General features: G+C 38.2%; 1 protein-coding gene across 2 annotated transcripts in view; it reads left to right on the top strand.

Moving 5' to 3' along the window:
- The window catches only part of THEMIS (thymocyte selection associated), a 198,104-nt gene that overhangs the window by 56,608 nt on the left and 126,112 nt on the right, over positions 1-15,384 (top strand). The window contains exon 3 of one of the 2 annotated variants that reach the window (XM_043888561.1): positions 1,838-2,296. The exons of the other annotated variant lie outside the window; for it this stretch is intronic. Coding sequence (XP_043744496.1) covers positions 1,838-2,296 — 459 coding nt within the window. The remainder of the gene's footprint in view (positions 1-1,837; positions 2,297-15,384) is intronic. 2 annotated transcript variants of the gene reach the window in all.

Raw genomic sequence — 15,384 nt, 5'->3', positions numbered from 1 at the left:
TTCTGTGACTTATGTCATCAATATAGCTAGGATAGAAATAAAGCTATGTTTCTCTACGCTTATGAGATTCTAGGTAGCTATTATTTAAACTTATTTCAGGAAAACAGCTAAATTTTTTATACCCTTATAATGCCAGGAGACTCTTAGAAATAAATCTTCCCATGGAGACAAATGAGACTAAACATGTGCATATACTTGCACACGGGTGCACACACACACACACACACACACATACACACACACACACACAAACACACATAAATTCAGTTACTGTGGGGAATTTAAGAGTACTGTTTTATTGGATTTTCCCTGATGCAAGACATAACAAAATAAGAAGCTCCTTCAAAGTAAATGTTTTTTTCCCTTACTGTCTTCAAGCACACTATGCAGGGGATGAACACTGTTTGATTTATAAAAGTTTTCAGGACAGATTGCACATGCTGTCTTCCTCAGTCTTAGTCAGGATTGCATCACGTACTTTTTCAGAACATTTATATTTAAAAATAATCAAAATCCTGTAATTTTTTTTGTTTGAGTAAAATAGTAACATAAATCTTTGTACCATAACCCAAAATACATGTAAAAGCCATTTTAATTTGGTTAATAATGATTTGATAGAGAAATTTAATTGGACTGTATTTTTGGCTAAGTGAATAAATAACTTTTCCAAGCTATATCATTCCTCTAGGGTTCTTTAGATGCTGCTTCTAAATGGATGTTATTATGTAATATTTTCTTAATTTACTTTGGACTTAAGCAAGCAGTTACCTAATTTTTCCTTTGTCCTTACTTTCTTTGGAATTTAATGAAATTTATTATATAAATAAATTTCTGTTAGTGTTACAAAACAGATGTGCCTATGAAATAAATGCAAAATAACTGAAAGAAAAGAATTAAATTTAAACATGCAAACATAAAAAGCTGTGTTACTTGACTGTCCTAATAGTATTGGAAGAAAAGATTTGAAATAATGAAAAATTAGAGAAGTAATAGAATGAATGATATATAATCAAGAGATTTCAATCCAGAACAACTTCTTAACCTGGCATTTCCCAATGAGAGTTATGTGGAAAACTAGTATATATGATATACTGTTTAGTAATTTATTAATGAAGGTGTCCCTAAGAGTTTTATGATGAAAGAAATTTGGGAAATTCTGAATGTTATATTTCTCTCTTATGAGTCATAGTGCATCTAAAGTTTCTGAGAAATTTCAAATTACTTGGAAAAAGGTAGATACTTTTTGTTATGGTAAAATATGCATAGCACCAAATTTACCACTTTAAAATGTACAATTTAGTGTCATTAAGTTCATTCATGATGTGTTACAGTCATCAGCATGGTCAAGTTCCAGGTAATAGCTTTGTAATTGTTAACTTGACCATGAAACAGTTTCCTACTGAAATAGCTTTTAATTTTGGTGTTTCCAGAGAATATATATGGAAATACTCATATAATCTAGTTCTTTCATTTTAAAAGTTAAAAATGTGATCTTGAGAGATTGAGTGCCTTGCTCAAGATCACACATGTAGCTCGGAGATAGCCAGTATTTCATGCAGATTTAATTTTCAAGAAGTGGGCCTTTTCTATTTCAAGATATTTTCCCCTTGTTTCCATCTATGTGACCTGTGTGGATCTGACAATCCAGCCTACAGATAATACATTAAGATATACCCTAGAAGAACTCAGGGTTAAAACAAATATCTCTAATCTTTAAAAAGGTACTTCACTTTTAAAAGGTATGTTTTACTTGCTTTATAACTCTCTCACTGTGATTTACTGATGAGAACTTTCATTGTTAAAGAACTCTTTTTAATTCACAGAATTCTGTTCTCAGGTCTTTTTAAGATTGTGGCTGATACAACGCCATACCTCACTATGGAAGAGATTACAAAAGCCAACCATATTAGACCAAGTAGACTGAATCATCCTTGCTTCTATCATCAGAAGGATATAAAACTAGAGAATCTCATCATAAAGCAAGGTGAGCGAATCATGCTCAACTCAGTGGAAGAGATCAATGGAGAAATAATGGTAAACTGTGGTGTGCTGAGGAATCATCAAAAGCACTCATTTACTTTGCCTTTGTCACAAGAAGGAGAGTTCTATGAGTGTGAAGATGAACATATTTATACCCTAAAGGAAATTATCCAATGGAAGATCCCCAAGAACAGAACACGAACTGTGATACTGACAGGTTTTTCAGCGAAGTGGGACTCAACAAACCCATTCCCTAGAGGCTTTTATGGCGCTGTGATTCTCAAGCCTGTTTATGAAATTCAAGGTGTGATGAAATGTAAGTATCTACTGAGAATGAAGCTTTATGAGCAAGTTTGTGGGGTTTGGGAAAGAGGAAGATTTTAGTCTAAAGAATGAAACTATGTCCCTACTTATCCATTAAGCCCATTGAGAGTTAAGATTCTCATCTGTAAATAAGCAAGCCATGTATTTGTTTCAAGAATCAAATTCAATAATGTATTTAAACGAATATTTTAAATTGTGTAGTGCTATCCAAATGTAAAATGCTGTAATTATCAGGTACAGACAGATTAAAATATTGATTTAATTTTTATCACTGTCAGTTAAACATGGTCAAAAGAGTTACATTTTAGAACACAGCATAATTGGTTAGAAATAAGCTTTCTCATATTATTATTGTTGTTGTTGTTCAGTCGCTAAGTTGTGTCTGACTCTTTGTGAGCCCATGAACTGCAGCACACCAGGCTTCCCTGTCCCTCAATATCTCCCAGAGTTTGCCCAAACTCATGTCCATGGAGTCAGTGACGCCTTCCAACCATCACATTCTCTGTTGCCCCCTTCTCCTCCTACCCTCAATCTTTCCCAGCATCAGGGTCTTTTCCAATGAGTCGACTCTTCACATCAGTGACTAAAGTATTGGAGCTTTAGCACCAGTCCTTCTAATGAATATTTAGGGTTGATTTCCTTTAAGATTGACTGCTTTGATCTCCTGGCTGTCCAAGGGACCCTCAAAAGTCTTCTCCAACACCATAGTTCAAAAGCACCTATTCTTTGGCACTCAGCTTTCTTTATGGTCCAACTCTCACATCCATACATGACTAATGGAAAAACCATGGTGTTGACTGTATGAACCTTTGTTGGCAAAATGATGTCTCTGCTTTTTAATATGCTGTCTAGGTTTGTCATAGCTTTCCTTCCAAGGAGCAAGCATCTTTTAACTGCATGTCTGCAGTCACTGTCCACAGTGATTTTGGAGCCCAAGAAAATAAAATCTGTCACTGTTTACACTTTTCCCAATCCATGTGCCACGAAGTGATGGGATTGGATGCCATGATCTTAGTTTTTTGAATGTTGAATTTTAAGCCAGCTTTTTCACTTTCCCCTTTCACCCTCATCAAGAGGCTCTTTAGTTCCTCTTCATTTTCTGCCTTTAGAGTGGTATCCTATGGATATCTGAGGTTGTTGATATTTCTCCTGGAAATCTTGATTCCAGCTTGTGATTCATCCAGCTTGGCATTTTGCATTATGTACTCTACATATAATTTTAAAAAGCAGGGTGACAATATACAGCCTTGATGTACTCTTTTCCCAATTTTGAACCAGTCCATTATTCCATGAGCAGTTCTAACTGTTGCTTCTTGTCTGCATGTAGGTTTCACAGGAGACAGGTAAGGTGGTATGGTATCCTCATCTCTTTAAGAATTTTCCATTTGTGATCCACACAGTCAAAGGCTTTACCATAGTCAATGAAGCAGAAGTAGATAATTTTTTGGAATTCCCTTGCTTTTTCTATGATCCAATGGATGTTGGCAATTTGGTTTCTGGTTCCTCTGCCTTTTCTAAATCCACCGTATACATCTGGAAGTTCTTGGTTCACATACTGTTGAAGCCCAACTTGAAGGATTTTGAGCATTACCTTGCTAGCATGTGAAATAAGTGCAACTGTATGGTAGTTTGAACATTCTTTGACATTGCCTTTCTTTGGGATTGAAATGAAAACTGGCCTCTTCTAGTTCTGTGGCCACTGCTGAGTCTTCCAAATTTGCTGGCATATTGAGTGCAGCACTTTAACAGCATCATCTTTTAGGATTTTACATAGCTTTCTTGTATGGAGGTGTTCAAAAGTGATAAGGATGCAAAGTTACCTTAATGTGTCCCTTAGTGTTATTTTTTGAGAGCCTTTTTTCTTTTTTTTAGCCATCCATTACTGGTCATAAATCTTCCTATCAGCTGAGAGTTCCTCTGACTTAAGGGAAAACAATGTGACAAATTAATTCATACAAAAGTGTGAGTTAAAAGTTATTGAAATATATTTGATAATGTTAGCTTTAGGTAGACAGCATAGTGATTCAGTATTTTATAGATTATACCATCTTTAGAGTTATTAAAAAATTGAGGCTGTATTTCCCTGTGCTGTACAATATATCTTTGTTGCTTATCTACTTTATACATAGTAGTTTGTATATCTTAATCCCTTATCCTATCCTGCCACTCCCCTTTCCCTCTCCCATGTGAATGTATTTCAATATGTAATCTTCATAAGATTTTTAAAATTGTCTATTTTTAAACTTTTTATTTTGTGTTGGAGCATAGCTGATTAACAGTGTTGTGGTAGTTTCAGATTGACAGCAAAGGGTCTCAACTGTGTGTGTGTGTGTGTGTGTGTGTGTGTGTGTGTATGTTCTCCAAACTCCTCTGCCTCCAGATTGCCACTTAACATTGAGCAGAGTTCCTTGTGCTATACAATAGGTCCTCGTTGGTTATCCATTTTAAAAATAGCAGTGTATACACGTTTAGCCCAAACTCCCTGTCTATCCCTTACCCTGATCCTTTCCCCCTGGCAACTGTAAGTTCTCCTTCACTAAGTCTGTGAGTCCATTTTGTAAATAAGTTCATTTGTGTCATTTGTTTTTAGATGCTTCATATAAGGGATGTCATAAACACTTCTCCCTCTCTGACTTACTTCACTCAATGTGACAGTCTCTAGGTCCATTCATGTTGCTGCAAATGGCATAATCATGAGATTTTTGCATTTTAAAATAGGAATAGCTGGATAGAGCCTTGTAATCCTAAAGAAATTAACACCTTGACTTTTTAAGATTATGGCACATAAGCAGGGCAAGTATGGAGCCAAGAGTTCTGTATTTTCAGTCAGAAGTCCTAGATTCTAACTCTTGTCAATAACTGGTTAATATGACAAAAAATTGAAGTCACAATAAACTTTAGACATTACATTGGTGTTCTGGCAGCTTTCACAAAATGTACAATCAAAATTGGTAACTGGATTTTCCTCAATTTTCATAAATAATGGGTTGCATTTTTTCATTTTAAAATCGGTTTTTCTAAAACCATTGGCAGCTCCTATAATGCAGATGCAAACGAAGGTGAACCCAGAACCTAAATATATGAACAAAATAGCTACAATATTTAATGCATTTATGTTAGGTATCACAAAAGCCTTCACTGAGAAAATGACATGTAAACTGAGATCTGAAGGCTGAGTAGGAGATGGGCAGGTCAAGAAAGAGAGGACAACGTTGGAGGAAGCAGAGGTAGCTTACAGGAAAGGAGATAAGCAAGAGATTGCGGTTCTAGTGTAGCTGACATGAGAAAAAAGAGAAGGCGGGTTGAGACAGCCATCAAAGTGTGCAATGGAGGACTAGAATCAGGCATGGTGGGTCTTGAAATATATGAGTTAAGTAAGGGATTAAATAGGGATTAAATGTGTCCAAAGGGCAAATTAAGAGAGATCTTCCAGCTGGATAAACAAGATAGAAGTGTAGTGAGGCTGCTTGTTCTATGGCAGAGTACTGAAAAGTTAATATAGTGGTAACCTGAGAGGGACAGCTGTTCTTAATGGGTATTTCAGAAGTACATTCAGCCAGAGCTCAAGGTCTGTTGGGAGTGGAAAGAAGTCAACCTCACTGCCAAGCTTCTGGCTTGATTTGGTGGCTGAATAGTGGTGCTGTTTAGTAAATATTAACATTGACAAAGAGCAAGGGATATTGACTGAATTGTTTAGACAGACTTAAATTTGATTTCATGCTAATAACTAAGGTCCCAGAAGAAATTGCCTTTGGGTGAAATAAAATCCTTCCCAAAAGGTTTTAATAAATTTCTATTCTTTAGTAATATTAAAATTGGATTTTGATTTTAATTATTTTGGATCTTTGATTTTTAGGGATTATTTTAAGCATTAGCTCTTATTGTACAGAAATTTCAGGATTCTGTATGAGACTGCTTTACCTGTATACTGACTGCTGCATATTTCCTGAAAATGGATGCTGGGCGTTCAACACAAAAAAGTCCAATTTTAAAAATTGTTATTATAGGCATTTTTCTTCTAAAGATAAAATGTAGACTTTTAAATTTTATTTTCAATATACTTTTTAAAATTTTATTTGAGTACAGTTGATTTATAATGTTGTGTTAGTTTCAGGTATAAAGCAAAGTGAATCAGTTATACATACATCCACTCTCTTTGAGACCGTTTTCTATCGCAGAGGATTGAGTAGAGGTCCTTGTACTGCCCGGCAGGACCTGATTAGCTTTCTATTTTATGTTTAGTTGGGTGTGTATGTCAATCTTGATCTTCCAATTTATCCCTCCTCCATCTTACCCCTTAGTAAGTTTGTTTTCTACATCTGTAATTCTGTTTCTTTTTATACATAATTCTTTAGACTGCTTTTTAATCAACTGTGGTCTTGTGTTACATTATTCTTTTTTTATACTGAAGAGTTAAACTTGCCTTGAAGTCACGGGCACATGGTCTGCTAAGCTGTCTTTCAATGGCTTTGAGTGTCCGGCATAGTTCAAACTCCTCTTGAATCCTGCTCTTCTGAAGTGACAAGAAAAAGAATAGATATGAGTTAGGAAAAGGGAACTTTAGAGAAACCTTAGAGCAAAAAGGAAGATGAAAAATATTGAGAACTATAGGAAGCTATGAAATTATTGTTTGTTGAAAAGAGAACATAGCAAGTAAATAGAGAAAAGAAGAAATGTAAGATAGTCTACTCCTAGTGCTAGTTTTTAACATTATTAATGAGAAAATTTAGACTTCACTAAAAAAAGAAGTAGCTGAAAGTGTTTAAATGAAATATTTGTTTCTGGAAATTCTTGGTTGTATTTCCATCATAGGGCAAACCTCTCTAACTCTTACCATACATTTAATGATTTTTTAAAAAGCTAAATCTCTTTGGAAAGAGGTATAAATAACCACCAAAGACCTCTAACCACAGGTTTCTAACCACATAGCAAAATCAGTTTGTGCCTTTAACGGGAAGATAAAATTCATACTAGTATAACAGATGGAATGAATAATATTTGCAAATGAAAAATGGAGGCAGCCATTTAAAATTGCTTCAAAAAACTAGAAATCTTGATCATTAAAACTTTTTAATGTAGTTATGTTTTAAGGTATCGATTGATAGTTGTTTCTTTACTAATGGAAAGTTTACAAGTTGGAAAGTTGCATTTTGCTTTAGGAGAAAAACAGTGCCTTTCAAAATTTGGGGAAAGGTTTCCACTTAAATATATGATATATTAGTTCATTTATGAACAGAGGGCTGAAATCATACAAACAAAATGGTGTTATCAGAAATGAAGTATCTGAATATTGTATAATAGATGACAGATGAAGAAAAAATTGCATCAATCTTTTAGTATTCTGAGACTCTTTCTCTCATTAATTTAAAAAAATTCCATTTTTATCAAAGTCAGAAATATTAAATAGTGGTAAAAAGCACAAAGTTATCAGAAAACCCATGTTCTTGATCATTCCCAAATTTCCCCTACATTCTGCTACTCTGAAGTAACTCCTTTAAATACTTTGCTCCTGCTTTCTTGTATTGCCATTCACATTTCCAAATAACATATGATATTGCTATTTCTCATGTGATCAATTTTAGACATAAACTTCTGACATTCACTTGTGATGTGAAGATTTAATGGTCTTATACTCCTACTTTCTCTTCTCTTTCTCCTTTCTTTCATTTTATGATAAGTCATGGTTAAGTAGTTTCATTTCTGTGACAATTCATCGCTGAATCAGGTGGTAGATAACGACCATAATTTCACTTCTGTATAACTTTACTTTTCTGTAATAATGACCTTATTATTTCATTGCTAGTTTTCTTCAGTCCTCTCCTAAGACTTGTATGTTCCAACATCTTTGTTAAAAAAACAGAAACAAAAACTATTCTCTACAATATTCCAGAGCCCAAACCGTCAAGAGATCTACATCTTCTTTTATTTTTTATCCTAAAATATTCCTCCTGGAACTCTCTGACCTCATGCTCCAATCTGTATCTGTGGATCTCTAGAACTAATGCATAGGTGCTTGGCTTAGGTTCAGTTCAGTTCAGTTCAGTCACTCAGTCGTATCCGACTCTTTGAGACCGCATGAACCGCAGCACGCAGGGCCTCCCTGTCCATCACCAACTCCCAGAGTCCACCTAAACCCATGTCCATTGAGTCGGTGATGCCATCCAACCATCTCATCCTCTGTTGTCCCCTTCTCCTCCTGCCCTCAATCTTTCCCAGCATCAGGGTCTTTTCAAATGAGTCAGCACTTCACATCAGGTGGCCAAAGTGCTGGAGTTTCAGCTTCAGCATCAGCCCTTCCAATGAACACCCAGGACTGATCTTCTTTAGGATGGACTGGTTGGTTCTCCTTGAAGTCCAAGGGACTCTCAGGAGTCTTCTCCAACACCACAGTTCAAAAGCATCAATTCTTCGGCACTCAGCTTTCTTCACAGTCCAACTCTCACATCCATACATGACCACTGGAAAAACCATAGCCTTGACTAGACGGACCTTTGTTGACAAAGTAATGTCTCTGCTTTTTAATATGCTGTCCAGGTTGGTCATAACTTTCCTTCCAAGGAGTAAGCGCCTTTTAATTTCATGGCTTCAATCACCATCTGCAGTGATTTTCGAGCCCCCCCAAAATAAAGTCAGCCACTGTTTCCACTGTTTCCCCATCTATTTGCTGTTAAGTGATGGGACCAGATGCCATGATCTTAGTTTTCTGAATGTTGAGCTTTAAGCCAACCTTTTCACTCTCTTCTCTCACTTTCACCAAGAGGCTCTTTAGTTCTTCTTCACTTTCTGCCATAAGGATGGTGTCATCTGCATATCTGAAGTTATTGATATTTCTCCTGGTAATCTTGATTCCAGCTTGTGCTTCCCCCAGCCCAGCGTTTCTCATGATGTACTCTGCATATAGGTTAAATAAGCAGGGTGACAATATACAGCCTTAACGTACTCCTTTTCCTATTTGGAACCAGGCTGTTGTTCCATGTCCAGTTCTAACTGGTGCTTCCTGACCTGCATACAGGTTTCTCAAGAGGCAGGTCAGGTGGTCTGGTATTCCCATCTCTTTCAGGATTTTCCACAGTTTGTTGTGATCCACACAGTCAAAGGTTTTGACATAATCAATAAAGCAGAAATAGATGTTTTTCTGGAATTCTCTTGCTTTTTTGATGATCCAGCAGATGTTGGCAATTTGATCTCTGGTTCCTCTGCCTTTTCTAAAACCAACTGGAACATCTGGAAATTCATGGTTCACATATTGCTGAAGCCTGGCTCGGAGAATATTAAGCATTACTTTACTAGTGTGTGAGATGAGTGCAATTGTGCAGTAGTTTGAGCATTCTTTGGCATTGCCTCTCTTTGGGATTGGAATGAAAACTGACCTTTTCCAGTCCTGTGGCCACTGCTGAGTTTTCCAAATTTGCTGGCTTATTGAATGTAGCACTGGTCAGAGCAAACACCCTCTTCCAACAACACAAGAGAAGACTCTACGTATGGACATCACCAGATGGTCGACACCGAAATCAGACTGATTATATTCTTTGCAGCCAAAGATGGAGAAGCTCTATAGAGTCAGCAAAAACAATACTGGGAGTTGACTGTGGCTCAGATCATGAACTCCTTATTGCCAAATTCAGACTAAAATTGGAGAAAGTGGATAAAGCCACTAGACCATTCGAGTATGGCCTAAATCAAATCCCTTATGACTATACAGTGGAAGTGAGAAATAGATTTAAGGGACTAGATCTGATAGACAGAGTGCCTGATGACCTATGAATGGAGGTTCGTGACATTGTACAGGAGACTGGAATCAAGACCATCCCCAAGAAAAACAAAATGCAAAAAAGCAAAATGGCTGTTTGAGGAGGCCTTACAAATAGCTGTGAAAAGAGGGGAAGTGAAAAGCAAAGGTGAAAAGGGAAGATATATCTATCTGAATGCAGAGTTCCAAAGAATAGCAAGGAAAGATAAGAAAGCCTTCCTCAGCGATCAATGCAAAGAAATAGAGGAAAACAATAGAATGGGAAAGACTAGATATCTCAAAGAAAATTAGAGATACCAAGGGAACATTTCATTCAAAGATGGACACAATAAAGGACAGAAATGGCAGGGAACTAACAGAAGCAGAAGATATTAAGAAGAGGTGGCAAGAATACACAGAATAACTGTACAAAAAAGATCTTCATGACCCAGATAATCATGATGGTGTGATCACTCACCTAGAGCCAGACATCCTGGAATGTGAAGTCAAATGGGCCTTAGGAAGCATCACTATGAACAAAGCTAGTGGAGGTGATGGAATACAAGTTGAGCTATTTCAAATCCTGAAAGATGACGCTGGCTTAAGGTTGGGATGCTATAATTAAAAAATACTGTAAACCGTATGACTTATAAGCAACAGGAATTTGTTTCTTACAGTTCTGGAGGCTGGAATTCTGAGATTAGGTTGCCAGCACAGTTGAATTCTGATGAGGAAACTCTTGCAGGTTGCAGACTGACAGTATCCTCACAGAGAGCAGAGTGGGAAAGGAAACTCTCTGGTGACATTTCTTTTATTTTCTTTTTGTCTGCACCACATGGCATGTGGAACTTTCCCCACCAGGGATCAAATCCATGCCCCTTACAGTGGAGTGCAGAGTCTTAACCAGTGGACCCCTGTGGAAGTCTCCCTCTGGTGACTTTCAGCTTCAGTTGCTTGGTTATGTCTCTTTGCGACCCCATGGACTGCAGCCTGCCAGACTCCTCTGTCCACGGTATTTTCTAGGCAAGGATACTGGAGTGGGTTGCCATTTCCTCCTCCAGGGGATCTTCCCTACCCAGGGATCGAACCTAGATCTCCTGCATCTCCTGCATTGAAGGTGGGTTCTTTATCACTGCACCACCTAGGAAACCCCTCTGGTGTCTTTTATAAGGGGTCTAATCTCATTTACGAGGGCTCCATGATTTTATCTATACTTATGACTGTTTAATCCTAATCACCTCCCAAAGGTGCCACCTTCTGTATCCCTACATTGGGAGTCAGTTTCGACATATGAATACTGGGGGACACAAACATTTAGTCCATAACAGTGTTATATTGGAACTTCGATTTAACACGATCCTGGTGGTTATCTTCGAATTGCTTCTGTGTTTACCAGCAATTTCTGAACTCAAAGAACATTCTTTTCTGGTTTCCTTTAGTTTTGTGAAGCCCATACCCTACTTGTTTCCTAAGGAAGGTGCAGAGGATATTAATCAGTTGATTACAAGACCTGCTTGTTTGAAAACATCTTTATTTTACACTCAAATAAGATGGATAGTTTGATTATTTCTAGGATCCCCAGTTGAAAACAACTTCTCAGAATTTTAAAATCTTTGCTCCCTTATCATCTACCTTCCAGTTTTGCCTTTGAGAGATTATCCATAGTATTCAGAAACAGCACAGTAATGGGCTTTGTGGTAGATCTATTCTTCCACTGTGAGGGAAGTTTTCAAGTTGGAAATTCAGGTGCTTCATTTCTAGGATAAATTCTCTGGTAATTGCCTTTCAACTATTTTGTCTCTTTTTTCATTCTGTAACTTCTAATCTCATGTTGAAGCTCCCATACCGATGTAGAACTCTTTTCTTTATGTTTTTTGTCTTTGGTTTACCTTCAGGGAAAATTTCTTAACTACATTTCCAACTGTTTTAATGAATTTTTAATCTCAGCTATCATATTTTTAATTTCAAAGAGTTATTTCTTACTTCATTTTTTAACTGTGACCATATTCTTGTATTAAGGATGCAATATCTTCTCTCACTGAGAATATACTATTTCTTAAAGTTTTCTGCCATGACCATCCCCATGGAAAAGAAATGCAAAAAAGCAAAATGGCTGTCTGAGGAGGCCTTACAAATAGCTGTGAAAAGAAGAGAAGTGAAAAGAAAAGGAGAAAAGGAAAGATATTCCCATTTGAATGCAGATTTCCAAGGAATAGCAAGGAGAGATAAGAAAGCCTTCCTTAGCGATCAATGCAAAGAAATAGAGGAAAACAACAGATTGGGAAAGACTAGAGATCTCTTAAAGAAAATTAGAGATACCAAGGGAACATTTCATGAAAGATGGGCTCGATAAAGGACAGAAATGGTAGGGACCTAAGAGAAGCAGGGAACTTCCCTGGTGGCTCAGATGGTAAAGTGTCTGCCTGCAATGTGGGAGACTTTGGTTCAATCCCTGGGTCAGAGAGATCCCCTGGAGAAGGAATGGCAACCCACTCCAGTACCCTTGCCTGGAAAATCCCATGGAGGGAGGAGCCTGGGAAGGCTACAGTCCATGGGGTCGCAAAGAGTTAGACACGACTGAGCAACTTCACTTCACTAACAGAAGCAGAAGATATTAAGAAGAGGTGGCAAGAATACACAGAAGAACTGTACAAAAAAGATCTTCATGACCCAGATAATCACGATGGTGTGACCACTCACCTAGAGCTGGACATCCTGGAATGTGAAGTCAAGTGGGCCTTAGAAAGCATCACCACGAACAAAGCTGGTGGAGGAGATGGAATTCCAGTTGAGCTATTTCAAATCCTAAAAGATGATGCTGTGAAAGTGCTGCACTCAATATGCCAGCAAATTTGGAAAACTCAGCAGTGGCCACAGGACTGGAAAAGGTCAGTTTTCATTCCAATCCCAAAGAGAGGCAGTGCCAAAGAATGCTCAAACTACTGCACAATTGCACTCATCTCACACACTAGTAAAGTAATGCTTAATATTCTCCAAGCCAGGCTTCAGCAATATGTGAACCATGAATTTCCAGATGCTCAAGTTGGTTTTAGAAAAGGCAGAGGAACCAGAGATCAAACTGCCAACATCTGCTGGATCATCAAAAAAGCAAGAGAATTCCAGAAAAACATCTATTTCTGCTTTATTGATTATGTCAAAACCTTTGACTGTGTGGATCACAACAAACTGTGGAAAATCCTGAAAGAGATGGGAATACCAGACCACCTGACCTGCCTCTTGAGAAACCTGTATGCAGGTCAGGAAGCACCAGTTAGAACTGGACGTGGAACAACAGCCTGGTTCCAAATAGGAAAAGGAGTACGTTAAGGCTGTATATTGTCACCCTGCTTATTTAACCTATATGCAGAGTACATCATGAGAAACGCTGGGCTGGGGGAAGCACAAGCTGGAATCAAGATTACCAGGAGAAATATCAATAACCTCAGATATGCAGATGACACCACCCTTATGGCAGAAAGTGAAGAACTAAAGAGCTTCTTGATGAAAGTGAGAGAAGAGAGTGAAAAGGTTGGCTTAAAGCTCAACATTCAGAAAACTAAGATCATGGCATCTGGTCCCATCACTTAACAGCAAATAGATGGGGAAACAGTGGCTGACTTTATTTTGGGGGGCTCGAAAATCACTGCAGGTGGTGATCGAAGCCATGAAATTAAAAGACGCTTACTCCTTGGAAGGAAAGTTATGACCAACCTAGACAGCACATTAAAAAGCAGAGACATTACTTTGTCAATGAAGGTCCGTCTAGTCAAGGCTATGGTTTTTCCAGTGGTCATGTATGGATGTGAGAGTTGGACTGTGAAGAAAGCTGAGCACCGAAGAATTGATGCTTTTGAACTGTGGTGTTGGAGAAGGCTCCTGAGAGTCCCTTGGACTTCAAGGAGATCCAACCAGTCCATCCTAAAGGAGATCAGTCCTGGGTGTTCATTGGAGGACTGATTTCGAAGCTGAAACTCCAGTACTTTGGCCACCTGATGTGAAGAGCTGACTCATTTGAAAAGACCCTGATGTTGGGAGGGATTGTGGGCAGGAGGAGAAGGGGATGACAGAGGGTGAGATGGCTGGACGGCATCACTGACTCGATGGACATGAGTTTGAGTAAACTCTGGGAGTTGGTGATGGACAGAGAGGCCTGGCGTGCTGCGATTCATGGGGTCGTAAAGAGTCAGACACGACTGAGTGACTGAACTGAACTGAAAGTTTTCTGATTTTCCTCGCATTTTATCTGCCTCTTCCAGTCTTTTTATAGTTTTAGTCTGTCATTCTTGTTAAATGCTTTTCTGAAATGCTTAGTCATTATTTGCCATTTGTTCCTATTTTCATGTGAGACAAATTTTTAATTTATAGGTGAGGTACTGTTTATATACAAGCTCTTTGCTTTGAATTTAAGGTTACATTTTTTTTTGGCTTTTTCATTGAAGAATTCCCTAAGTTCAGATCCTGTGAGTCTTTCCTCCAGGACTTGATCAGTTTCATCTGAAAGCAATGTTCTTGATACCGTGTGGGGGTTATGAAACTATTGTAACTGAGTGGGGAAGTTGCTGAGGGTTTCACTGTTCCCTCATATATTTGACTTCCCTTTTTTGCTTTCAGTTTCACACTTCTCTGCTCACCTATGCTGACTTTCCAGGTTCTGGGACCCTGTATTGTTTTCCTGCAGTGAGAGAGGTTGGAGGGGTTGTCAGCCATCTTCCCCAAATTAGAACTGAAAATCTGGATTTAATCATGCTTCAAATTTTCACATAATCCCCTTGTTTTGTCCTCTACCTTCTCCACCTTCAGAGGGGCCTTATGCCATCAACTCAAAAGCCTTTTGATTGTCATCTGGGACACAAAAGGCTGGCTTTTCATTGGAGTCTACTCCTTACGTACATCAATTCAGTTCAGTAGCTCAGTGTCCGACTCTGCGACCCCATGGACTGAGGCACTGTGAGGCCTCCCTGTCCATCACCAGTGCCTGTAATTTACTCAGACTCATGTCCATTGATTCAGTGATGCCATCCAACCATCTAATCCTCTGCTGTCCCCTTCTCCTCCCGCCCTTAATCTTAATCCCATCATCAGGGTCTTTTCAAATGAGTTAGTTCTTCGCATCAGATGGCCAAAGTATTGGAGTTTCGGCTTCAGCATCAATCCTTCCAATGACTATTCAGGACTGATTTCTGTTAGGATGGACTGGTTTGATCTCCTTGCAGACCAAGGGACTCTCAAGAGTCTTCTCCAACACCACAGTTCAAAAGCATCAATTCTTCAGCGCTCAGCTTTCTTTATAGTCCAATTCTCACATCCATTCATGACTACTGGAAAAACCTTAGGTTCATAGGCTTTCCTTT

Source organism: Cervus elaphus, chromosome 26 (assembly GCF_910594005.1).
Source record: "Cervus elaphus chromosome 26, mCerEla1.1, whole genome shotgun sequence".
Lineage (NCBI taxonomy): Eukaryota > Metazoa > Chordata > Mammalia > Artiodactyla > Cervidae > Cervus > Cervus elaphus.
The sequence above is the reverse complement of the archived record's forward strand: the minus strand, read 5'-3'. Positions and strand labels throughout refer to the sequence as shown.